Source organism: Peromyscus eremicus, chromosome 2 (genome assembly GCF_949786415.1).
Source record: "Peromyscus eremicus chromosome 2, PerEre_H2_v1, whole genome shotgun sequence".
Classification (NCBI taxonomy): Eukaryota; Metazoa; Chordata; class Mammalia; order Rodentia; family Cricetidae; genus Peromyscus; species Peromyscus eremicus.
Window position 1 is genome coordinate 136,196,855 of NC_081417.1, and position 26,503 is coordinate 136,223,357.

The following is a 26,503-nucleotide window of genomic DNA, read 5'->3' on the forward strand; positions in this document are numbered from 1 at the left end:
GGCGGTAGCGCGCAGGGTCCGCCTACCGGTCGCGCGCCGCCGCCTCCGCCGCCGCTTGAGCCCAACATGGCGATGCACAACAAGACGGCGCCGCCGCAGATCCCAGACACCCGGCGGGAGCTGGCCGAGCTGGTGAAGCGGAAGCAGGAGCTGGCGGTGAGTGGCCGGGGCCGGGGCGCCGTCCCCGCCTGGCCTCGCAGGCCGCTCCGGAGGCGAAGGCGGCGGGCGGCCGGGGTCCGGGCGCTCTGGGCGGCCGGGCGCGGCGCGGTTCCCTGCGGCGGCGCGGCTCCCGGCCTGCGCTCGGCGGGGCGGGGCGGGGCGGCGAGGGCGCGGGAAGGGCGAGAGGCAGGAGGCGGGGACGACGATCCGGTCCGGCTTGGCGGGTGGGAGGGAGGCTGCTAGACCCCGGCCTGGAGAGGATTCGGGAGCGTGTCGGGTGGGTATCCGCACGGCGGATTGCACGGGCGGCGCGTTTCAATGGCCGGAGAGCGTGGTGTATTTGAGGATGCCAGGAAGGGGCTGGCGGGAGACGCAGGACTCAGTCTAGGGAATTTGGAATGGTGACGCGCACCCGGAGCCGCCGGCACCCTGGTGGCTGAGCCCTCCAAGCTCCCGCCTTTTGCATGGAGCATCCGGGAGGCAAAGCTCACCTGAAGCTGCCCTTCCAGGTTTCCATAGCAACCGGCATCCGCTGCGGGCGGCCCTTCCAGAGCTAGCGGGGAGGGAGCAGTTGATGTAGAAAAGATGATTTTGAAAAGCTCTTCACTCCTCTCTCTGCTGGTAGGGACACATTTAGTGAGTGAGAGTAGAGAGAGCTCACATTCTGTCTCATCCCTGCTCGTGATAGCTAGGTTTCCCTCTGAAGTAAATGCAAAATGTTGCATGTGTGTGCATTTTCTGAGGTCAGGCTACACATACCATTCTATTTATAAAAGGGTCCATCACCTCCACTCTTCCACAGAAATGGTTCAATGTGGGTAATCTTGACTTTACAAAGTCTGTGTCCAGATCTCAGTTGGCTCATGCTTAATGCTTGCTTCTCCGTGTCTCTCTTCTCATCACTTAGGAAACGCTTGCAAACTTGGAGAGACAGATCTATGCTTTTGAAGGAAGCTACCTGGAAGACACTCAGATGTATGGCAATATTATCCGTGGCTGGGATCGGTATCTGACCAATCAAAAGTGAGTGTTGGAATCTAGAAGTATCTGTTTATCCCCTACTAATATTTATCTGTAGGGTTTTTATTTTGTTTTCTTTTTTTAAAACATGGTCTTACCATGTAGCCCTGGCTAGCCTGGAACTTACTAAAGTAGTTCAGGCGACCTCAGACTCACAGATTAATTACATAGTTCCTTCTCCCTTTGACTCCCAATTGCTGGATTTAAGGGTATGGACTGCCATTGCAGGGAGTGGGTAATAGAGTCGTAGTGTGAAATGAGGTCTAGGCTTGAACTTGAATTCTGACCCTGCCATTGCTTCATGGAGTAACCTTGGACAAAGCCCATATTTGTGACTAGGGAAAGTCGGACCCATGGTGCAGGCGTGTGTAGGTATAAATGAAATACAGCATGTGGCTTAACTGTTTTCTACATTTTAATCAACCATGATATACAATTACAAACTTTGCTATAACTGTATGCTAATTGTGTTGTTGTTGATTTGGTAATATGATTATATAAAAATTTCTAAACTTGTGAGAATTTTTCAAATCTATAGAAAAATTGAGATGATATAATGCATGTTCAGCTTGTATTTTTCCCATATATCCATGAGTTGCTAACTTATTGTGGGTACAAGCTCTAATATATGGAACCATCTATGTGTGCTTAAAATTTTTTATTTTGAAATAATTGCAGATTCACATAGGAAGCTGCAAAAACAACAGATAGGTCTTGTATGTTTTTTCACACAGTTTTCTCTGATGGTTACATTTTATGTAACTCTAGTAGTACGTTATCAAAACCAGGAAATGGATATTGGCATAATGTGTGTGTGTATAGTTGTATGGCATTTTATCATATGTGCATATCCACAAGATGTAAAACTAGGCCCAGGAGACAGGACTCAGTGGGTAAAAGCTCTTGCTGTGCACACCTGATCGCCTGAGTTCAGTTCCCAGAACCTGTGTTAAAAAGGCTTGGCGAGAGATGGCTCAGCAGTTAAGAGCACTCCTGCTCTGTCAGGGGACAGGAGTTGGATTCCCAGCACCCATGTCAGGTGCTTTACAACTACCTGTAACACCAGCTATGTGGATTATGCAGTGCTGTCAAAATAACAAGATCCACTCTGACTCAGCAAGGTAGAACCGCAAGGGCCAACGGTGGTGCTGGTGCTGGTGCTGGTGCTGGTGCTGGTGCTGGTGCTGGTGCTGGTGCTGGTGCTGGTGCGCGCCCGCCTTTAATCCCAGCACTTGAGAGGCAGAGACAGACAGATCTCCATGAGTTCAAGGCCAGCCTGGTCTACAGAGTGAGTTCCAGGACAGCCAGGGTAACACAGAAACCCTGTCTTGAAAAACAAAAAAAAAAAAAAAAAAAAAAAAAAATGCAGAGCTGTTTTGTCAACATGAAGATCTCCTTCATGTTGCTCCTTTAGTTCGTTTCTGCTTCCCTGTACTTTTCTGCCCTACTAACCATTGAAAATTGAGCTGCTTATACCATGAATCTCTGCACCGAAGTATATTAACAGTTATCTCCTGAGAAGACTAGGACATTTCTGCATATAACTCTGATGCTCATAGCTTAAATATTAACACTGATTCCTTCAACTTCCCTCAGTTGGCCCTAAAATGCTTTACCACTTTTTTTTTTTTTTATCCTGGGTCCAATTACTTTCAACAGTTATGTCTCACTATATTTTTGTTGGTTTGTTTTTGGTTTTTCGAGACAGGGTTTCTCTGTATAGCTTTGTGCCTTTCCTGGAACTCACTCTGTAGCCCAGGCTGGCCTCGAACTCACAGAGATCCACCTGCCTCTGCCTCCCGAGTGCTGGGATTAAAGGCGTTCGCCACCATTGCCCAGCTAATATTCCCCTTCTTGGCTTATAAAACTATTACATTGTTTTTCTCCATGGGGGATAAGGCATGCTTATGCCTTAATGTGTGTGTAGAGCACAAGAAAACTTGAGGGAGTTAGTTTTCTTCTGCCTGGAATTAACTCAAGTCCTCAGGCTTGATACAAGTGCCTTTGTCTGTTACGTCATTTCACTGACCCATCTTTTGCTTGAGACAGGAGACCTATGGTTGCATGTGAGTGTTGGGATTCCAGGCATGTGCCATCATGTCTGGTTCTTTCCTTTTCTTTTCTTTTCTTTTCTTTTCTTTTCTTTTTGAGACAGGGTTTCTCTGTGTAGTTTTGGTGCCTGTCCTGGATCTCGCTCTGTAGACCAGGCTGGTCTCGAACTCACAGAGATCCACCTGGCCCTGCCTCCCGAGTGCTGAGATTAAAGGTGTGCACCATTATACCTGGCAGAAACTTTTAAAAAACTTATTATTATTTTTTAATATACTTATTTATGAGACTAGGCTTTAATATGTAGGCCAGGCTAGCCTGTAACTCACAGAGCTCTATCCGCTTCTGCTTCCTGAATGGAATTTATGCACCACTATGCCCGTCTATAGTCACTTTTTTTTTTTTTTTTGAGACAAGGCTTCTCTGTGTAACAGCCCTGGCTGTCCTGGAACTTGCTTTGTATACCAGGCTGATCTTGAACTCACAGAGATCTGCATGAGTGCCAGGATCAAAGGCGTGCACCACTACCACCACCCTGCTATAGTCATTTTAAAAAAATTGTTTATTTTATATATATGAGGGTTGTGTCTGCATGTATGTTTATATACCACATGTGCCCTAATGCCCTCGGAGGTCAGAAGATAACATCTGATCTTCTGGGGCTGGAGTCACAGACATTTGTGAGCTGCCATGTGGGTGCTGGGAATCAAATGTGGGTCCTTTGGAGGAGCAGCCAGTGCTCATAACCGCTGAGCTCATCTATCCAGCCCACATTGTATTTTTTCATAGTGATTTTTTGATTGAAAAAGTTTGTCACTGGCTAAAGTGGCACATGCCCTTAATCCTGGCACTTAGGAGGTTGAAGCAGGTGTTTCAGTATGAGTTCGAGGCTAGTGTGGTCTGCACATCTAGTTCTAGGCCAGCCAAGACTACATAGTGAGACCCTGTCTAAAGAACAAAAATTTGTTTATCATATGTGTGTGTGATGTGGGTGGGGGGTCTGCATGTGCCACAGTGTGTGGGTCAGAGGACAGCTTTGTGGAATTGGTTCTTTCTTTCCACCTTTACATGGTGTCTTAGAGTTTCTATTGCTGTGAAAAGATACCATGACCACAGCAACTCTTATAAAGAAAACATTTAATTGAGGTAGCAGCTTAGTGCCTTTCCTCTCTTGTCAGCCCCTGCACTAGACATTTTTGACAATAAACGTTATCATAATTGCATACTAAAATAGAGTGGAAAGCGGGATTGGGTCGGGCAGACTACTGATCCTGCGATAGTGCTGGTTGGTGTTATCATGCCAGGCAAGACATGACTCGGTGTCCTGGGGTCTCCTGTATGGTGATATTTTATTTGTGCTGAAATGTGATTTTATTTGTATGTTAATAAATAAAGTTGCCTGGGAGTCAGAGCTAATAGCAAGCCATAGCAGAAGTCTGGCAGTGGTAGCACACGCTCTTAATCTGATCACATGGCAGGCAAAGTCTCTGTGTGTTCAAGGACACAGCCAGCATGGTGACACACACCTTTAACCCAAGTACCAACCATAAAGACCTGGAGGTCTGTAAAGACAGGCAGTGACAAGGAAGTCATGTGGTTGAGAAGGTAGAACAGAAAGGCAATAAAAAAGACGGGTCACACAGGAGAAGGTCTGTCTGTCTCTCAGGGGAAGGACGGTGGCGACTGGTAAGCCAAAGGCTATTCGCTACTGCTCTGACCTCTTGGGCTTTTAACTCTTTATTTGGCTCTGTGTTTCTTATTTAATAAGACTGTTTAGAATTACATCTACACTCCTGAGCTTCTTCAAACAAACAGATGAAGATAGAAACATGACATTGTGTATAAAGCCACTAGAAATAAGCTCACCTCCCACAGTGAAAAGTGTTGGTACTTATAGGCATTCGACATGAGGTTTGTTTTGGCCAATTATGTGGATCAGAGGCGTTCCTGAATTGAACTTGATTAAAAGAAAAAAGAGTGGGGCTGGGGAGTTGGTGCGGCAGGTGAAGGTGCTTTCTGCAGCCTGGCCACCTGAGTGCAGTCACCTGAGGTGAAAGGAGAGAACTGACTTGGCAAGGTTGTCCTCTGACCCCCACACACATACATGGCACACATGCACTCCCCACACACCATTCATGAACACAATAATAATCCGTAACTTTGCATCTGCCTTAGGCACCCAGTTTGAGTGGAAGTCACAGCTTGGTACTTGTCTCTGTGTTTTAGAAACTCCAATAGCAAAAACGATCGGAGGAACCGGAAGTTCAAGGAGGCTGAACGGCTCTTCAGCAAATCCTCAGTCACGTCGGCAGCAGTAAGTGGTGGTGGTGGTGGCGGTGGCGGTGGCGGGTGTGCCTGCCTGTGGCCCTTTATTGAGGAATGTGGACTTTCCCTTCCCCGGGTGTGGGTTGGTGTCTTGGGGTCTGTGGTCACTTGTCTGGTAACCAGTGACTTCTCTTTTAGGCAGTAAGTGCCTTGGCAGGAGTTCAGGACCAGCTCATCGAAAAGAGTGAGTCTGTTTTTACCTTCTTTATCCATTTATTTTAAAGCAGCCATAGGCCCTAAGTTAACTCTGTTTACCCAGCTGAGTACCTGAGGACTGCATCTTCTATGGTTTTCTCTTGCTTCTGGACGTTGGGAGGCCTTTGGGCACCTTCCCCAAGTCTTTTTTTTGTTTTGGGGGTGGGGTCTTGCTATATAGTCTGTCTGACGTGTGGCTTGTACTTGTCCCAATCAGACATACACCTGCCTCTGCCTCCTGCTTGCTGTGATTGAAGGCCTGTGCCACCGTGCCACCTTTCTCCAGGGAAGAACCCAGTGGCCTTCTGCCACTTCTTTCCCATGAAGCAGGGCTGGAGATACTGAAAGACCCCATGCTCTGACCCTGCCACAGTAGGGCTTAAATTCCTAGGAATTCTGTTTGTTTTTTGAGATAGTCTCTTCTAATCCGTGCTGACCTGAACCTGCTAATAACTTGAGGCTGTCTCAACTTCCTGGCCCTCCTCCTGCTGTTTTCTGAGTGCTGGGATCATAGGCATGTGTCATCATCTGCTGGGAGGACTTTTCCAATAAGTCACTTAGATCCGGAGCAATGACTCAGTAGTTAAGAGTGCCTACCGATGGTGCAGAGGACCTGGGTTTGGATCCTAGCACCCCTATGGTGCCTCACAACAGCTGTAACTCCAGTCCCAGAGGATTGGTTTCCCTCTTCTGGCCTGTGAGGACACCTGTATGCATGTGGTGTACGTAAACTCGGGCAGGCACACACACATAGATACAAATATATTAATAAAAAAATACCCACATGGCTGGATGTGGTGGCACACACCTTAAACCCAGCACTTGCGAGGTAGACTCAGGCTGATCTGAGTTTAAGGCCAGCCTGGGCTACATAGTGAGACCCTGTCTTAGTTTTCTATTGCTGTGACAAGCCACTGTAACCAGAGTAACTTCTAGAAGAAAGAGTTTATCTGGAGCTTACAGTTTCAGAGGGTTTTAGTCCATGACTGTCATGGTGGTAGGTAGGCAAGCATGGTGCTGGAGCAGTAGCTAAGAGCTCACATCTTGAGACATAACCACAGGCAGAGAGAGACAGAGAGACATAGACAGACAGACAGACAGACAGGCACTGGGGATTTGAGGTAGAGAGAGAAACATTGGGAATGGCTTCTGAACCCTGAAAGCCTATCCCTAGTAATAGACCCCCTCTAACAAGGCCACACCTCCTAATCCTTCCCACACAGTTCCGCCAACTGGGGACCAAATGTTCACATAGGTGAGCCTATGAGAGCCATTCTCATTCAAACCACCACAGACAAAACACTGTCTCAAAACAGTAACAGCAAGTATTTAATAGGAAATTTCAAGCGTACCAGATAAATCCCTGGTGCTCAACTTAGGGGACTCTAAGGGTATATCTGTGTATTCTTAAATACAGAAGGGAGGGTGGGTCCTGTTTTCTTACACAGGTCATTTCTGTGTGGAAGCCAGGTCTAATGTAAAAAACAGCTGGCGTTTGTGTAGGCTGCTGTAGGTTTTCAGTGCTCTGTCCTGTTGTGGGATCAGAGCCCTGCTTTGGGGCAGGGATAAGTGGAAAGGGGATTTTGGTAGCTTGGACCTGAGAGTCACTCAGTGACTTCAGTTGTTATTAGCTCTGTGTAGATTTCTCTCCCAGCCAGACTCTCCCATGCCTTGGTCCTGCCTGTCCCAGAGTCATTTCCATCCGAGTCAAATTCCAACTTTCAGAAGCTTTCCTTCCAGCTTCTTCCCTGGTCCTTACCTTATTCCTGCCCTTCCCCTTCCCAGAACCCCCCTGCACAGTATCTTGGTGCCTGTCTGACTGCCTCATCAGATGCTGCAAAGTCTTTAAATTTGAGACAGGTTCTCACTGTGTAGCCTAGGCTAGCCTTGAGCTTAGGTATTATACCTGATTTTCTAAAGGATATACTGGCCAGCCGTTCTTTGAAATTACCCAGCACTTAGCCGCCTGCCTGTAGTACATGGTTGGTATTGCCTGGGTTACTACGTGTCAGGTTAGTTTTGACTGAACAGTTTCGTGCTTTGGTCTTATAAAACATTTTTATTTTATGTGTGTGTATGTGTTTTTTCTGCATGTATATATATGCATCACATGTGTGTCTGATGCCTGCAAAGTCCAGAAGACTGCATCAGACCCCCTGGAACTGAAGTTAAGAATGGTTGTAGCCACCACGTGGGTGCTGGGAGACAAACTCTGGTCCCCTGGAAGAGCAGCCAGTGCTCTTTACCACGGAGTCATCTCTCCAGCCTTTGTCCCTGTGTTTTGTAAGAGGATGTTGCAGATGCTTTTCCTCTGCTGACTGTTGGCCTCCTTCAGGACTGGTTTTCCCTGGACAACTAGTTGTCTTGTTTGTTTTGGTTTTTTGAGTCTCCATCTCACTGTGTAGCCCAGGCTGGCCTGGAACTCAGAGACCCGCTGCCTCTGCCTTCCAAGTGGTAGGATTAAAGGCATTATTTCTGCTTCCTTTGGCTCCGTATATTTGCCTACTAGAAAGAGGGTGGATTTGCGTGGCCCCTAAAGAGGAATTATTTTGTGTAAGTTGTGAAGCATCTTTGGGCATTGTAGTAGAAAGAATATAGTAAAAGAAAAAGCAAGCAGGTGGATTTTCACCCCGCTGGCGCGGCAGGGGCAGCAGGTGCTGCTGCATGTTCCTTCTCACAGAATTGCTCTTTGCGCCAGGGCTCAGTGCTGTAGGGCTTCCCTTCCTCCTGGAAACCTGCCCTCCCTCAGAAGTCACAGCCCTCAATCACCCTTCCTTTGCTGGAGCGTGTAGACTTCCTCATCCTTGCTCAGTTTTCCGTCAGTGACAAACAAGCTCTCGTGTGTGTCTCCTCTGTGCAGCGCTGCCCGTGGGACGTTGACTCGAAGTTGCACAGTCCTTGAGTTTCCATGAGCTAAGGAAGGAAACTCTTGTTTGTACTTTAGTAGCATCCTTGTCTGTCATGTATCATCAACAGACTTGTCATTCTGCAGCACAGCCTTGGGCTGGGACTTGTTCTATGGGAGAGCATTTTCCTAGCATGTGTGAAGCCTAGAGTTTGATCCCCAGCACTGCAAATCCACAGCTGAAATGCAGTTCCTGAAAGAGAGTCCATCTTTTTTTCCCTTGGAGCCTTTTGAGACAGGGTCTCAGCCCATGCTGGCCTGAAACTCACTATGCAGCCAAAGGAGACCTTGAACTTACTTCTCGTCTTCCTGAATGTTGGACTGATACATGCATGCGCACACACATGTGCCCCGTAGCCTGGTTCATGTGGTGCTGGGGATTGAACCCAGGGCTCTGAGTACAGTGACATCCCCAACCAGTTCTCATGGTTCCTGATGTCCATACGGGTCCTTTGGACAGTGTTATTGCCTTGGGTACCAGTTTATCAGACAGGAGACCTAGGTGAGCTCTCTGTTTTTGGGCTTTGAGCAGGTGGCCGTTGAGTGAGCTGGAGCGTGGCCGCTGTTTGCGTGGTACTCCTGCAGCAGAGGCTGCTGATGGACAGCCAGCTTCCCGGTGTCTTTTCAGAGTGGGGGTTTCAGCAGAGTTTGCCTTTCCCTCCTGTCTCTCAGAGTCTAGTCTTCCCAGCCCCTGCTGACTCAGTGTTTGACTGGCCTGTCACCCTGCTGTGGTCCAAGGCTCTGTGGGCTCCTGTCCTGCCACTATCCCTTTGTCCCCCATCAGCATTTTCAACACTTGACTTTAGACAAGATCTTTAGGGGCTGGAGAGATGGCTCAGTGGTTAAGAGCCTTTTCCAGAAGACCTGGGTTCAATTCCCATCACCCATATGACAGCTCACAACTGTCTATAACTCCAGTTCCAGGGGACCTGACATTCTCACACAGACATACATGCAAACAAAACACCAATGCAAGTGAAATTTAAAAAAAAAGGAATTAATTAATTAAAAAAAGAAAAGATCTTTATATATGTATTTAATACATGCTGCTTATTATAAACAGAGACTTATTAGTACAGTTGAAACCACCCTGTAGCTGAAACAGGCCTTGAGCTTGTAATCCTCCTGCCTCCAGAGTAGCTGGGATTTCAGTTCTAACCAGGCCTCTATATTTCACTCAGTGGTCCAGTTTAAGGAAAAAACTGACTCATTCATGTGAGGCCACATGGTGTGTATTAAGTGTGGACCTGGACCGTGTTCTCCTGTTTTGAACCTTTACCCTCTGTCTAGATGTATAAACCTCATGGGGTTGTTAAATGATAAATAACCACAGTATTTGATTCGGGAATCCAAGTGTGGCTTGTCTGTTCTGCTCACTTCCACTTTTTTTTTTTTTTTCTGAGACAGGGTTTCTCTGTGTAGCTTTAGGCCTTTCCTGGAACTCACTTTGTAGCCCAGGCCGGCCTCGAACTCACAGAGATCCGCCTGGCTCTGCCTCCTGAGTGCTGGGATTAAAGGCGTGTACCACCACTGCCCCGGCTCACCTCCACTTTCAATTCTCTTAGAAATGATTTTTTTGGGGGAAGGGCTCATAGCTGTCCCCTGTCGTCGTCACCATTCCCCCCCCCCCCCCCCCCCCCAGTGAGGGTCTACAGGCAGTTCATGGTTGCTGGGAGAGGGAGAGACTTCTTCAGTGGCCTATCCCTGGTAAGTTGCCTGTGCTCCTGTAAAGACCCCTCCCTCCCCCACTGCTCTTTTTCACTCCATTTAAGCTCATGGGAGCACCAACAATGTAAACAGCAACAATAGTAACGAAAAGGGAATGATGGGTAGGTTGGTGCAGGAAGTACTGATTTTCATACCTGTGCATCCCTATGCTGTATCTTCCTTCCTGTCCTCCCTCACGCCGCTCCCGCTGCTTCCTCCCCCCCCACCCCCCCCAGGGAGAGCCTGACTCTGCTTTCTTGGAACTGTTTTCTGTCCCCTCTTGTAGCCCCAGCTCCTAGAAGATGCAGATACCTTCTTCCTCGCATGATTCATGATCCCTTTTCTAGTTTCTTTTTTTTCTTTTCTTTCTTTTTTTGGTTTTTCGAGACAGGGTTTCTCTGTGTAGCTTTGTGCCTTTCCTGGAACTCACTCTGTAGCCCAGGCTGGCCTCGAACTCACAGAGATCCGCCTGGCTCTGCCTCCCGAGTGCTGGGTTTAAAGGCGTGCGCCACCACCACCCGGCCCTTTTCTAGTTTCTTAACCTACAAACACACGTATGTTAACACATACACATTAATTACACAGAACTTTAAGTTTAGGTTCCTCACGGTGGTATTTGTCTTTTTGAGTCTGGCTTATTTAGTTGAGCATGATGATTTCCAGTGGCGTCCACTTTCCTACAGATGTCATTCATGTACCATACATACTCTATCCATCCGTGTGTTGACGGACATCTGAACTGGCTCAGTTCCCCAGCTACTGTGAGCAGTGTAGCTGTAAACATGGACATGCAAATATCTATGTGGTGTGTAGAATTAGAGTCCTTCAGGAGTGGTGTAAGCGGGCCATGTGGTGGTTCTGTTTTTACTGATTGGAGAACACTCCATACTTACTCCTGTAGTGGCCGTACACTGCGCGCTCCCCCCACCCCCCAAGCAATGAATATAGGTTCTTTTTTCCCAGCGTTCTCACACCAGCATTTGTTGTCATTTATTTTATTTTATTTTACTTTATTTTATTTTTGGTTTTTCGAGACAGGGTTTCTCTGTGTAGCTTTGCGCCTTTCCTGGGACTCACTTGGTAGCCCAGGCTGGCCTCGAACTCACAGAGATCCGCCTGTCTCTGCCTCCTGAGTGCTGGGATTAAAGGCGTGTGCCACCACTGCCCGGCCTGTCATTTTTTTTTTTTTTGAGTCAGGGTACTCACTATGTAGTACTGGCTGTCCTGGAACTTGCTGTGTAGACCAGGCTGGCTTCTCACAGAGATCTCTTACCTCTGCCTCCTGAGTACTGAGATCAAAGGTGTGCTCCCCTATTCCCTGGCAATTTGTATTCCTTCTTTGGACAGATGCCTTCAGTTCATTAGCCCATTTTTTGATCAGGTGACTTGGGGTTTTGGTGTGTAATTTTTGCAGTTTAAAAAAAAAATGTATGCACGAGAGAGAGAGAGAGAGAGAGAGAGAGAGAGAGTGTGTGTGTTTGTGCATAGTTGTGTGTACATGTGGAAGCTAGAAGACGTTAGGTGTCCTCCTAGCACTCTGCCTAGTTCTTTGAGGCAGAGTCTCTCCTTAAACCCAAGGCTTGTATTTTCTCTGCTTGGCTGGAAAGCACCAAGCCCCAGCACCCCCGTCTCCACCTGCAGAGCTGACCTGTCCTGTGGTTCTGGAATCTGAGCTCTGGTCCTCTTGACTGTATAGCAAGTGCTCTTAATCACTCAGTCATTTCCTTCAGCGCCCCCCCCCCATTAAATAAAAACAAAACTAAAACATCCTGGATATTAATTTCATATGTGAAGATGGCAAAGATTTCCCCCCTCATTTTGTAGCCTGTCCTTCACTCCGGTGCTTCCTGCACCCTGCAGGCTTCTTATTCTTTATATCCCACTTGTCAGTTCTTGGGGTCCTGTGCAGAAAGTTCTTGCATTTGCCTATATCTTTAAAAAAAAAAAAAAAATATATATATATATATATATGTGTGTGTGTGTGTGTGTGTGTGTGTGTGTGTGTGTGTGTATTGTTTTTATGTGTATAATGTGTGGTGGGCAGGGGTGGGGGTCTTCGGGAGAACATTGTCCCTGGAGGCCAGAAGAAGGGTATTGGATTCTCTGGAGCTGGAGTTCCATGTGCTTGTGGAGTCCTGACATAGGTCCTCTACAGGAACAGTGGCTTAACCGCTGAGTGGTCTGCAGCCCAGGTGAGCGCCTGGGCCTGTATCTTCTCCCCAAGCAGTTTCAAAGCTTCAAGTCTTGTGTGAACCACTGTGATCTCTGATGACTTGGTGTCTGCTGTGTGAGAGCTACAGATCTAGCTTCATTCTCCTGTGTGTGCTACAGAGGCTGTTCTGTAGTGTATGCCATTGACAGCTTTGTCAGAGTGGGCTTTGATTGTGTGGGCTTCTTTCTGGGTCCTCTGTTCTAGTCCATGGATCTGCATATCTGTTTCTATTTCTGCCTGTACCATGCTGGTTTTGTTACTATGGCTTTATACTGTAATTTGAGATCAGGTACTTACAGCATCGTTTTTCCTGCTGAAGACTGATCTAGCTGTTTGGGGCCTTTTGTACTTCTATATGAATATTAGGATTTTTTAAAAAAATAATTCTGTGAAGAATGGCCAGGGTTTTGATGGGGTTGCATTGGGAATTTGCAGATCACTTTTGGTAATAGTCACATGTTAGTCTTCATGAACCCTTCCAGTCCATTTGTTTTTCAGTGTCTTAAAGGTTTCTTGTTTGTTTGCTTTTTGTTTTTTGAGATGGAACAGTTTTACTGTGTGTCCCTGGCTTGCCTGGAATTCTACATAGATAGATCTGGCTAGCATTGAGCAGGGAGATCTACCTACCCTGCCTCCTGACTGCTGGGATTAAAGACATGAACCCCCACTACCAAAAAAGTTTCTTAAAGTTTCAGTTGTAGGCATCTTTCAGATGCTAGGCTAGGTTTGTTTATTTATTTAATTTTGGTTTTTTGACAGAGTTTGTCTTCGTAGCCCTGGCTGTCCTGGAACTTGCTCTGTAGACCAGGCTGGCCTCAAACTCACGGAGATCACCTGCCTCTGCCTCCTGAGTGCTGGGATTAAAGGCATGTGTTACCACACCTGGCCTCATTTTATCTTTAAACAAAAAAAAGACTTAAAATTTATTTGTATTTTATATGTTTAGATATTTTTTTTTTTTTTTTTTTTTTTTTGGTTTTTCGAGACAGGGTTTCTCTGTGTAGCTTTGCGCCTTTCCTGGGACTCACTTGGTAGCCCAGGCTGGCCTCGAACTCACAGAGATCCGCCTGGCTCTGCCTCCCGAGTGCTGGGATTAAAGGCGTGCGCCACCACCGCCCGGCATGTTTAGATATTTTGTCTAAATATATGTGCACCACATGCACACAATCCTAGATGTCAGGTCCCCTGGAACTGTAGTTATAGATGGTTGTGAGCAGCCATGTAGGTGCTGGGAACCAAACCCAGGTCCTCTGCAAGAGCAGCCAGTGTTCTTTTTTGTTTGTTTGTTTTTTGAGACAGGGTTTCTCTGGAGCTTTGGAGCCTGTCCTGGAACTCACTTTGTAGACCAGGTTGGCCTCAAACTCACAGAGACCCGCATGTCTCTGCCTCCCGAGTGCTGGGATTAAAGGCATGCGCCACCACCGCCTGGCTGCAGCCAGTGTTCTTAAGTGCTGAACCATCTCTCCGGCCTATTGCATCTTTCTGAGGTGAGGTCTCAATGTGTTGCTCAGGCTGGTCTTGCACAAACAAAACTTCTCTCTGCATAGAATCGTCTCATTAACCTCATCAGGGATCAGCTGACCTTAACATTAGGCTTCATTCGGACTGAGCTCGGTTCCCTCGAGCTGTTTATCCTTACCCCAGCAGCATGAGCAGCGCAGTGCTGATGACTGTAGCTTTGGGAAGATAAGTTTTAAAATCCTTTTTGCCTCTTTCAGTTCATTTATTTCGAGAGAGGGTCCTGTTCTGTAGTCCGGGCTGGTGTTAAATTCATGGTCTTCCTCCCTCAGCTTCTTGAGTGTTGTGATTACAGGTGTGTGCCAACACCCAGCTCTTGTGGTAAATTATATGTGGAATCAGATGCTTTTCCAGTCCTGTGCAGCTCCGTGACTCTGGAGCTCCCTCTCCTGGTACTTTCCTGCATCGTGTTCAAATTAGTTCCATCATTTCTGAGATCGGGCTGTTTGTTTACTTTTTGGGGGGCGATGGAGAAGTGTGTGTTGGGGGACTGTGTTTATATGTGTTCCATGGCCTGCATGTGAACAGCTTTTGGGAGTTGATCCTCTCTCTCCCATAGGCTTTAGGGATTGATCACAGGTTGTCAGGCGTACACAGGAAACACTTCCACCTGCTAAACCATCTTGCTGGGCTCTTCTGCTTTAAAAAAAATTTTTTTTTCCTAATGTCTTTTTGAGATAAGGTCTCTTATGTAGTTCCGGCTGACCTTGAACTCCTGATCCTCCTTCCTCAGGCGTCCCAGCTCTGGAATTACAGATATAAGTCACTATTACACACCTTCTGTTTTACCTTTTTAAAAATTTATTTATTTTTATTTTATGTGCATTGGTGTTTTGCCATGGTGTCAGGTCCCCTGGAACTGGAGTTAAAGACAGTTATGAACTGCCATGTGGGTGCTGGGAATTGAACCCTGGTTCTCTGGAAGAGCAGCCAGTGCTCTTAACCGCTGAGCTATGGTGATAGATTGTGTACCCTAATAAACTTTGCCTGAAGATCAGAGAACAGACCAAGCCACTAGATTAAACTAGAAGCCAGGCAGTGGTGGCACACACCTTTAATCCCAATACTTGAGAGTCATATGCCTCTAATCCCAGCACTAGGAAAGTTGAGACAGGAAATGACATGGCTGGGCAGAGAAAGGTATATGAGGTGTGAGGAGACAGGAACTAAAGTCTTTTGGCTGAGGAGGCTTTTCAGGCTGAGGAGTCATAGAGTAAGAGGTGGCTAATTCCTTTGTCTCTCTGATCTTCAGGCAAATTTATTAGGGTACACAATGTATCACCACACTGAACCATCTCTCCAACCCCTTTACGTTATTTTTTAATCTCTGTGTGTGTGTGTGTGTGTGTGTGTGTGTGTGTGTGTATGCGTACATGCGCACGTGTAAGTTGGAGGACAACTTCAGATGTTAGTTCTTTACCTGTTGACTACTTTTTCTTTGGGCTGACAACTCACAAAAAATGACATGGAGACTTATTATTAATTATGAAAGTTCGGCCTATAGCTTAAACTTGTTCCACTGGCTCTTATAACTTAAACTAACCCATTTATATTCATCTATGTTTTGCCTTGTGGCTTTTTAATCTCTCTACCTTCTTGTACCTCCTGTTTTCTCTCTGTGTCCTCGTCCGTCTCCTCACCCCCCTTCCTGCCTAGCAAATGACCATTCAGCTCATTATTAAATCAATCAGAAGGTGTCTTGGCAAAGACACATTTCACAGTGTACAAAAAGATTATTCCACACCACTTACCATCCACTTCATATGAGACAGGGTCTCTTCTTGTTCTTCACTACACTACATATGCCGTGCATGTTGGCTTGGGGGCTTCCAGGAATTCTCCTGTCTCAGCTGGAGTTACAAATGCATACTTCCGTGTCCAGCTTTATGTAGGTTCTAGGAATCCAATCGTAGGTCCTTGCTCTTATGTGTCAAGTGCTTTGCCTACAGAGCCATCTACTCAGCCCCTTCTGGCTTTTTTTTAAAAAAAATGTTTTTATTTTATGTGCATTTGAAAAGCATGCAAAAGAGTCAGAGACAGCCTTGCTCCCATTGTTAGGAGCCCCACAAGAACAGTAAGCTATACAACCATAACATATAGGCAGAGGATCAGCTTAGACATATGCAGGCCCCATGATTGTTGCTTCAGTCTCTGCAAGCCCCTGTGAGCCCTGTTGAGTTGATCCTGTGGGTTTTCTTGTGGTGTCCTGGACCCCTACGTCTCCTACAATCCTTCATCCTCCTCTTCTGATGTATTCCCCAAGCTCCGCCCAATGTTCTGCTGTGGGTCTCTCCATCTGCTCCCGTCAGTTGCTGGATGAAGCCTCTCTGATGATGATTATGCTAGGCTCCAGTCTACAAGTATAGACAAATACCATTAGGCATCATTTCACTGACTTTTTCCCCCAGTTTATTTGGTTCTACCCTAGGTCTCTGGGCTATCCAGCTTCTGGTTCCTGGCCCTCCAGGCAGTATCAGGCATGGGCTCCCTCTCCTTGTGACACGGATCTCAAATTGGACCAGTCATTGGTTGGCCACTCCCACAAGTTCTATGCCACCTCTGCCCCAGCACATCTTACAGGCAGGACAAATTATAGGTCGAACAGTTTGTGGCTGGGTTGATGTCCCTCTACTGGAAGCCTTGTGGGGTGAAGCTCTATACCTCCCAAGTCTTCCCTCCACTGGAAGCCTTGCCTGGGTACAGAAGATGGCCCGAACACACGTGGCTCTTGAAGAGCTATTTTAAAATTGGTGATTTAGGGCTGGAGAGATGGCTCAGCCATTAAAGGCTAGGCTCATAACCAAAAATAAAATTGGTGATTTATGTCAGTTGAAGAACGTTAATTACTACTTTGTTCCAGCATCCTTGGGCTGGTGGTCTAGCTTACTGGCTGGGTTCAGTAGCCAGGATTGCCAAAGATGGAGGGTAGGATATCATTGTGGGACGTGCCTGTAATCTCAGCATTCAGGAGATGAGGGTAGGAAGATCAGAAGTTCAAGATGGGTGTGTGTGCTGTTTTAGTGGGTAAACACACTTGTAGCTAAGCCTGATGACGTGAGAGGTGGGAGGGGAGAGTGGACTGCCTCCGTTGTGTTCTGATTTCCTCCTACTTGCTGTGGATATTAGTTATTTTTGTTGCTGTAATGAAATACCATGACCAAAAGGGACTAATGGAAGAAAGTATATTTTGGCTTCCTTTATGGTTCGAGCACGGGTTTCCTGTGCAGGAAGCTGGCTGGTTATATTCTGTCACACTTGAAGCAAGAAGTGGGGTGAAGCTCTATACCCCCCAGGTCTACCCCTACGGCAGACTTCTTCCTGCAGATTATACACCGTTCCAAGCTACTCCCCCACCAAAAAACAGGTGAGCCTGTGGGGACATTTCCAGTCAACCCCCTGCCTCGGCACCCCCCAGAATACACATAGGTCAGTAAAATGTGATTTGAAAAGGAGGGGGAGCTGGAGATTCAGCTGTTAAGATGGTTTATTGCTTCTGCAGAGGACCCTGGGTCAATTCCCAGCACCCGTGTCTGACGGCCTGTAATAGCTGCTCCAGGAGCTCTGGTATCTTCTCGCCTCCACAGACGCCAGTATTCCACTGCCCAAAACTCTGCCCGCACACACATATGTACGATTTAAAAGTGAGCTCAGTAATATCTTTTGAAAAAGTTCAGAGGTATCCTCTTGTGACCTAGGGAGTTCAAGGCCTGAGTTACATGGGACCTTCTCTACGCCCCCACCTCCCCCCACAAAAGATCTAAAACCTCAGTGATTCAGGGATTGGACCAAACTCTCCTCCTCAGTGGGTACCTTTTCTTTGTCTTTCTTATTTATTTATTTGTTATTTTTAATCATATCTGTGTGTCTGTATGGGGGTATGTGCATGTGAACGCAGGCACCCAAGGAGGGGTGTTGGCTGTCCTGGAACTGAAGCCCCAGGTGGTGAGCCTCATTCCGTGGGTTCTGGGGATTAGACTCAGGTCCTCTGCAAGAGCAGTACATGCTCTTGACCTCGAGTCATGTCTCCAGCCCTCCCCGCCTCCCGCCACTCTATAAAGAAAGACAGGCTTCTCTGATGCTCTGTAGTTTGCCCAGGGTCGTCACCCTCCCTCTCCGGGCGTAGCTCTTCTCTCTTCAGCACACTGTGTGTTACACAGCCCTCACGTAGTGGGATGGTGCTCTGTGTGGTGGTCTGCTTTATCTCCAGCATTGTTCCAGGTAGCATGGTTTCCAGGCATTCTCCAGCTTTGATACTGTATCTTCTCTGTCACGTGGCCTGTGGGCCTACAAGCAAACGTCTGCTGATGACAGGAATTTGGGGAATACTGCTCAGGCTTTTGGGACCTGTTTCCTTTCCTCTAGGGGAACCAGGAAGTGGGACCGAAAGTGATACTTCTCCAGACTTTCACAATCAGGAGAACGAGCCCGCCCCGGAGGACCCTGAGGACCTGGACGGGTCCGTTCAGGGAGTGAAGCCCCAGAAGGCTGCCTCTTCTACCTCCTCAGGGAGCCATCACAGCAGCCACAAAAAACGGAAGAATAAAAACCGGCACAGGTTAGTGGCAAGGTCCCACCCAGTCCCAGAGTTCTCGTGACTACTGGGAGGGACTCGGTTGGAATGAACATGCCTGGGACAGTGGCAAGCCCTCACACTTTGGGTGGCAGAGATGTTTTTTGGTACAAGTCAGGTGGGCTGGTGTTGTCTGAGGGAGGAGTGGGTGGCAATAGAGAGGCCCCGAGGAATCAGTGGGAGTCGCTAGGGTGGAATGTGACTCCTTTAAGCCACCTGACATCGTGAGCTTTGGGACCTTTGCTAAGAGGAAAACGAAAATAGAAAGGAGTCCTTGCAGAATGACTCTGGCTATTGGGAGGCTATGGCCTGGGGTAGAGAGTTCTTTGAATCCTGGGCCCTGCCTGCTCCTAGGAGAGCTCAGTTGACACGCCGTTCTCTGACTTTTTAAATATGGGTTTGGTTTTGATTGTTATGACTTTTCTATTTTGTAGTTCTCTGAGTATGCTGCCTTCAGATACGGGGAAACCCTAAAAGTCGCTAAGCGCGAGCGTTCCTTCGTAGGAACCATCTGAGTGAGCACTGCTACTTGGGCAGTGGGAAATGAGATGGGAATGACACCAGTGGACAGAGAGGTCAGGTGTCTCAGGGACTTTAGTGGTCACTCTGCCTGGGTTTGTATGCTAATGCTGGGCCTTAACTCAGAGGGTAATGAGTCTAGAGCAGGGGGCTCTCCCTCTTGGTCTTGGAAGCCTGAACACTGTAGGGTGAAAGGGGTGTGCAGGGCTGCGTGGGGCTCCCGTCCTCTGGTTGCTTCAGAAGCCCGTGGGGTGTCCCTTCCTGCACTTGAGGTGTTACACTTGGACTTCATAGACCTGGCACTGTGGGTAACAGAGAGTTAAATTGAACTGGTTTAAACCTCTTTGTCATCAACAGATTCTTGAATGTTTTTAAGTTTTTCTTGTTTTTTAAATTGCAGAAATAGTGCTTCCTCCCAATAAATAGTGCTGAACGACTGCCGCTTTACGTTTTTCTACAAACCAAACCCCACTGTGCTAATCTAAACTATAGCAAGGAACAGCGAAGGATTGCCCCTACCGTCCGTCTTGCTACGGCTGTAGGTTATTGGAGCGTTGTGGTAGGCAGAGACCCATACTCTTACGAACGAGTATTTTATGGGCTGGGGAGATGGCTCAGTCTGTAAAGTGCTTGCTCTGCTGGCCTGAGGACCTGAGTTCTAATCCCAGCACCATGTCAAAGTACTCAGTGAGTTGTGCATGTCCGTAACCCCAGCATTGGGGACATTGAGAACTGGGGGGCTTGCTGGCCAGCCAGTCTAATAGAAGTGATGGGACCCTTTCTCAAAAACTACATGGAGACACCCAGCATCGACCTTTGGCCTCCAGATGCACACACATGTTTACACATGCACACAGATTGACAAGATCATTGAGTATTTTCTCTGTGTTGTTTTGATTACATTTTGGTGATTCTGTTCCTATTTCAGAGTGTGTAGAGCAGGGAGGACATTATTGAAAGTTCCCAGGACTCCACCACTGGCCAGTGTCCTCTAGACCCCGCTGCTTCCATGTAACATCTCCTTGGCACTAGTGATGGGATCAGCTCTTGACTGCTGGAAGGCTCTAGAGAAGCATTCCATTTCACTTTGTCCTTGCAGGTTTCTAGAACAACTCCACAGGATAACACTTCTTCTTATCCCTCCCATCCCTGGCCCCAGGAATGAATTCCTTCCAGAAACACTCTAGCGTTTAGAAAGACCGTTTTGGGCACCGCTCTCATAAGGGGCTAGTCCTGCTCAGAAGGTGGACCGAGTTTTCATCTCCAGAAGTCCCATCTGTCTGATCCTCCCAGGGCCTCGCCTGCTCATTTGCCCCCAAAGGCTAGTGGCACCGAGTTGCATTGTTTCTTAGGAAGCTGGGGTCAGGACTTCCCGAAGTGGCACCTCAGTGGGCTAAGGCTGTTGGAGTCCTGCTACCTTTGCACACTCGAGGGCAGGGGTGGAGCACTTTATCCGGACACTCGGGAGGGGGCACCCAGAGCAGTACTTCCTTCTCTGCTGTTCGGTGGCCCGTGTAGTCAGGCCATGGTGACAAGATGTCTTTGGATTTGCCTCGTGCCAGACACTGTTGAGGAGAAGCAGGAGGAAGTACTTGAACTTACCTTCTTCTGGGATATGAAAATCCATTAAGGACACCCCACCCTACCCCTTCCCCCCTCCCGCCCCAGGCTGGGGATTGAATGCAAAGCTTCATGCACGCTAGTCAAATGAAAATCACTAGTTTTCTGAATTCTTATATTTTACATGTCTGAACAAGCTAAGGCTTTATTTTTGGTTGTGAGCCTAGCCTTTAACGGCTGAGCCACCTCTCCAGCCCAGTCCCACTGTCTTTAAAGAGAAAAGAGTAAATATTAGCTGCTCTTAGAGGTTTTTACTATTACATTGCACCCAAGATTTGTTTTTGTAAGTCGTTGCTTGTTTCTTTGTAAGACGGGGTTTATTATGTAGCCCTGGCTGGCCTCAGACTACTTTCTTCTGCCTTGGCCTCCTGAATGCTGGGATCGTCAGGGATTGCCATGCCTGCCACCAAACCCAAGTTTGGCTATTAGATACACTTTTATTCATGTATGTATTTATTTCCACTACTAGGGATTGAACCCAGCATGCACCTACCAGTCAGCCACACCCCCAGCTGACACGTTCCATTTTAATTTGTGAAGGGTGAATCAGTTTGAGAGGAAAGCCTTTTACAAGTCCTGCTTGTCTACTGGTGTGTGTGCCCAGGAAGGTCCTACGTGAAGTGGTTTTGTAGGGTGCTGACACTCGGCTCTCCTATGACGCTCACAAGCACGGTCTAAAGAGCGGAACAGCCAGTCAGTGTTGTCTGACTACCTGTCTGCAGTCTGAAAGGTGCCAAAGCCAGCCAGGAGCTGGAGTCACATGCCAGGCCGCTGCTTGCTGTGGACGTCTGTGCAGACGTGGCCTGTCCCCACAGCACTGACAGCGCAGAACGGGCTCCTCTGCTGTGTGCCCACGGGGCTCAGCAGACCCTGGCGCTCCTTAGTTGCTGCACTGATGTAAACAGTTGGCTCCCGTGCTGGGCAAGGTGTCACATGCTTGCACTTGAAATACTTGGAGGCTGAGGCAGGAGGACAGCAAGTTTGAGACCAGTGTGGGCTATATTGCGAGACCCTCCACATCTCATTAAAAACAAAAAGACCAGTGACCTGCCCTCGCCAGTTTAGGAGGTGGGTTTGTGAAAGAGGACTGTCATGACGTTTGTGCAGTCAGCATATGGCTTCCAGGAGGAACCCTGCAGCAGGAGCTAGTGGCACCGGACATGTTCACAACACGAACATGAACAAAAAGTTACATGTTTTGCTGTTTTCAAAATGCAAAGTGTTTTGTTTTAATGACAATATGTTATGCCTATTTCTAGCACCTTCTGCTGTATGGCTAAACCTCTCCCCCACCTCCCTCCTTCCCCCCTCCCCCCCCTCCCCCTCCTCCCCTCACTTCTAATCCCCTAATTCTGTTTTCAGTCCAGATATCTTAGCAGTTCTAACCCCAAGTCTGGCAGCTAACACCGGGGCTGGGGCTGCCTGGGTGCTCTAACACAGCCGCTTGCCCTCCTGTAGTCCGCTCTCTGCTCTGGTCTCCGCTGCGGGAAGGGAATCCCCCTGACCACACAGTCTTTGGTGCCTTGATGTTTGAAACCTTATGGCTTAAGAGTCTTAAAGCTGACTTTTGTTTCCACGAATCTTGCTAGGATGGCTAATCAACTAATTTATTCAATTAGTATATTAATTTCTACTGCTTTCTTCCTCTCCAATGCTGCCCCTCAGCCCGTCTGGCATGTTTGATTATGACTTTGAGTAAGTTTGATCTGCATTAGTGTTTGTACTGTGTTGTTTAGTGTGTAGACCCGGGATGCCGTTCTGAGACCTTTCTAACCCATAGTTTGTCTGTTTGATTGTAGGTATGTATATTAGGTTAGGCTGGGAAGTTTTTTTTAAAAACAGAAAAACGTGATGGAGGTAACATTTTATTTAATAACTTAAGCAAAATTAAGTAAACTTCACTTTTATGCATTTTAATTTCTTTTTAAGTAGATAACCTGTACTTTTAATTCATATTTAAATTGATTTTCTGGCTTTGCTTCGTAAGGAGATTCGTAGCTTAAGATTTTGATATTTTGCTTTGAAAAGATTGAAAAATTGAAATTCTCGTAATTTCTTTTGTGTTTCCTATCCAGAAACACAAATTCCTAGTCTGTTTGCTGCTGGTCACTGCCTGTCTCAGAACCTGTCAGTGACATAGTTACAGAGCTAACACATTGACCTGAGCATGCCTCTTAATCCAGTTCTTCTAATTCTGCAATAGTTTTAATTAAGAATTATGGCTTTCGTAACTGCTGTCTATTTCCTTTTTTAGTCTCCTCAGTTTGCCTTATGGCCAAAGTATCTGCTCGTATTTTTTAATACTGGCTTAATATCTGAGGAAACAGCTAAATGATGCCGTAGTCTATGAAGACTGTGGCCTTTAATTGAGTAGCCTTTGTGATAGCTGTGCCCTGTGCAGTAGCTGCTTGTGCCCTGACTCTGGAGGTAAAGTGGAAATCTCTTCTGTTTCTCCCACCGCAGGATTGATCTGAAGTTAAACAAAAAGCCCCGAGCTGTAAGTATCCGCCAGGCCACTCAGAGGCTGCCATTGTTTTGTTTTTTAAAACAAATTGGTTTTGGTGGGTTCTGACAGGGCTCATCCGTACTAGACAAGGTCCCAGTCGGGCTGACGAGCTTGTAGGTAATTTTGGTTTTCAGAGTCTGGATGTCCCTAGTCTAGGATCACACTCTGGTTTCTAGACTCTGAGGGTCCCTCTGGATACTCCCGCTACCAGGTGTTCTTCACTAAAATGCTTTAGAACAGGCATGGTGGCACACACCGTTGACCCCAGCACCCGGGAGGCAGAGGCAGGTGGATCTCTGTGATTTCTAGGCCCGCCTGGTCTACAAAGTGAGTTCTAGGACAGCCAGGGCTGTTACACAGAGAAACCCTGTCTTGAAAAAAACAAAAATCCACAAAACCCAGCAAAAACAATTAGAGAATGAGTTACACATTTTTATTGAAGAAAACTCTTCTTCGATTAATTCATACTAAATTATTAATGTTGGCTCTTTTTTGGCTGATGAGCTAGTGAGCAGAATTGACATTTTCATTGGTTGTCTTCTAGGCTCAGAGGTGGGTCACCACACTTGTGAAATGCAGTGTATTATACCTGAACTAGAACTTTTAGCTACACAGAAATTCAGTTGTTTATGATATTTTTTAAAAATGTGTATTCTATAGATTTACTAAGTTAAGACCATTTTCACTCAGCTGTATAACGTTCTTTGAGCATATTCGTCCCTAAGATTTAGTTTATTATATGTATACATATACATATATATACATATTTGCTCAAACCAGGCTATATGTTGTAACTTCTGTTTCTTTCTCTTTAGGACTATTAGAAGACTTGTTAGCAGCAGCTTCCGGCTGTGGAGCCCTGCTTCCCCTCTGACCTCACACAGCGACAAATGTCCCTCACCTGACTGTGGCCATCCGCCTCTGCTCCCCCAGACCCAGTGCCTGCAGCTGGCTAATCTGTCCTAACCGTAGTGACGAGTCCTTTCTATAAGACTGGGTCATTCCTTGTCATCCGGTAGTAGCAGAGCAGCGGGAAGATCTGTCCTTGGTCCTAGTCCCCACGGGTGGCTAACTGTGCATTTCTCCCTTCTTAGAATGAATGTCTCCCCCCAAACTGGCTGGCACCAGCTCCATCTGTGACCCCACCCCCACCCCGCATCGGGAAGTGCACACCTCTGATTTTGTGTTATGCTGAAGTAGAACCCAGGTTCCTCTGCAGATGGAGGCTGTACATATCTGCCATTCTTTTGTTTTGTTTTGTGTTGTATTATTTTTTTATTGTTGTTTTTACCATCTGATTTTCTTTTGGGACATTTTGTGATGCCTGTACCTTCCTGATGACACATCTGATCAACTGTTTCATGTGCTGTCAATATTCATAACTGAAACTAAAGTGGCTTTCTAGAAGTAAATGGGCAACTTGGCTCTTTGGCTTTTTGATTTCTGCAGGGGGAAGGTAGAGTGTTTAATGATGGCCTCTTGGGAGCAGTCTCGTGTTTGAGGAACAAGAAAGCTGAAAAACATATGTCATACTCCTAGAACAGACATTTTGATTTCTTCCATTTCTCATGCTCTCCTTTTAAGCCTGAGATTTTCTTTTCGTTATGTGTCTCTCTCTCTCTCTCTCTCTCTCTCTCTCTCTCTCTCTCTCTCTCTCTCTCTCTCTCGACACAGGGTTTCTCTCTGTGTAGCTCTGGCTGTCCTGGAACTCGCTCTATAGACCAGGCTGGCCTCGAACTCAGAGATCCACCTGCCTCTGCCTCCCGAGTGCTGGGGTTATCTTTTCTCTTTTTGCTGACATTCACCTAGTTAGATAGTTCTCTAAAAAATCACGAAGGCGGTAGAAAAGCCCCAATTGACTGAAAGTCAGCTTCCAGTGAGGGAGTGAGAGCCTCCCAAGAGCCAGCACTGCCCACAGACAGCCCTTCCTGCAGAGCTCAGCCCCTGCTCCTGTCCTTGGCTGTCTTCAGGTCAGTGGCCTTGGCTGCATATTACGGTCACCTGGGAAGCTCAACCCAGTGCCTATGCTGGGATCCCAACCCCAAGATTCTAGGGTACGCCTGCGTGTTGGGGTTCTCTCAGAGTCCAGGCTGCTGATTAGGAGTCTGCTCGAGGCTGTAGTGTTAGAGACTGAGCCATACATATAGCCGGGTCAGGTTGAGGGGTAAGCTTCAGGGCCTTACCTTTCCTTTGACTGATGCCTGGGCCTTTGTATAAGACTTGGGCCATCAAGGCCATGCTTCAGGCGGAGCGTAGATGGCCTGTTACCAGAACCACCTTCTGATGTGCAAAAGCTTTTCTTTTCGTTCTTAAACTCCCGTTTCCTCTGATGATTTTCCAGTCTTTGGCCATGTCCTTGGCAGCAGAGCTCCAGTTCTTAAGGAAGTAGTTTATAATATGTAGATTGTTCCTTGAAAACGAAAAACCTCAGAAATATTTTGGACCCTCTCTCATTGGTTTATCGCCTTGTCCTTAACTCTGAGGAAAGCAAATAACCGACTTCAAAACATCTGGACCTCCGTAGTTGTCTGTGTGCTAGAGGAGTGGTGGTCCTGCTCGGTAGAAGGTGGATTATTTATTTATTGCATTGTAGAGTTGGCTAGAGGACCTCAACCATGCTAGGCAAGGGATCTGCTCCTGCGTACCCTCCAGGCCCTAAATGTGTGTTATGTAGCAGCATGTCTGTGTGTGTGACTGTCCCTGTGTGCATGTAGAAGGTTGTGGCTGTGGGCTGATTGCTTTATGCCTCCTCCACCCCATAGCATTTAACCATTGGTTGGGTCTTCTAGTTTTCCTATACTGGCCAGTGGAACTCAGGCTCCGAGAGGTGACTTGCTTTTCCTATTTTGAGGTGGCTTAGAAAAAGGCATCCAGAAGACTCTAGTGATGTAGCTTAATTAATGGGGTGATTGTCTGGCATGCAGAGTCCTGGGGATTGATCATGAGCATCATATAAACCTGGGCATGGTGGTGCATGCCTTTAATCCAACCTCTCAGATGGATCAGAAGTCAAAGTCATTCCTGGCTACATAGGGAGCTTGAGGTCAGCCTGAGCTACAAGAAACCTTACTTTAAAAAAAAAAAGACCCACTCCAATAGGTTCCTGCCTCTCTGTACCATGCTGTGATACTAACTTTATCAACTTTGCTTACAAGTCATTGATGGTAAGAAGGAATGTGCTTACACAAAAGAGCATTA

General features: G+C 47.0%; 1 protein-coding gene across 6 annotated transcripts; it reads left to right on the top strand.

The window, feature by feature from the left end:
- On the top strand, window positions 1–24,729 carry Meaf6 (MYST/Esa1 associated factor 6). Of its 6 annotated transcripts, XR_009377659.1 has the most exons (9): window positions 2–156; window positions 1,067–1,182; window positions 5,455–5,542; window positions 5,692–5,737; window positions 18,453–18,645; window positions 22,465–22,494; window positions 22,599–22,656; window positions 23,263–23,296; window positions 24,121–24,729. XR_009377659.1 is itself a non-coding variant. In XM_059254945.1 (8 exons), the coding sequence occupies exons 1-8, from the start codon at window positions 67–69 to the stop codon at window positions 24,127–24,129; spliced, it is 606 nt and encodes a 201-aa protein (XP_059110928.1). In that variant the 5' UTR covers window positions 1–66; the 3' UTR covers window positions 24,130–24,729. The 6 variants fall into 6 exon arrangements, 4 of the variants coding, with proteins under 4 accessions (XP_059110928.1, XP_059110929.1, XP_059110931.1 ...); XM_059254945.1 differs by lacking the exon at window positions 22,599–22,656 and having other exon boundaries at window positions 1–156; XR_009377660.1 differs by lacking the exon at window positions 22,465–22,494 and having other exon boundaries at window positions 3–156.
- The last annotated feature ends 1,774 nt before the right edge of the window (window positions 24,730–26,503 follow it).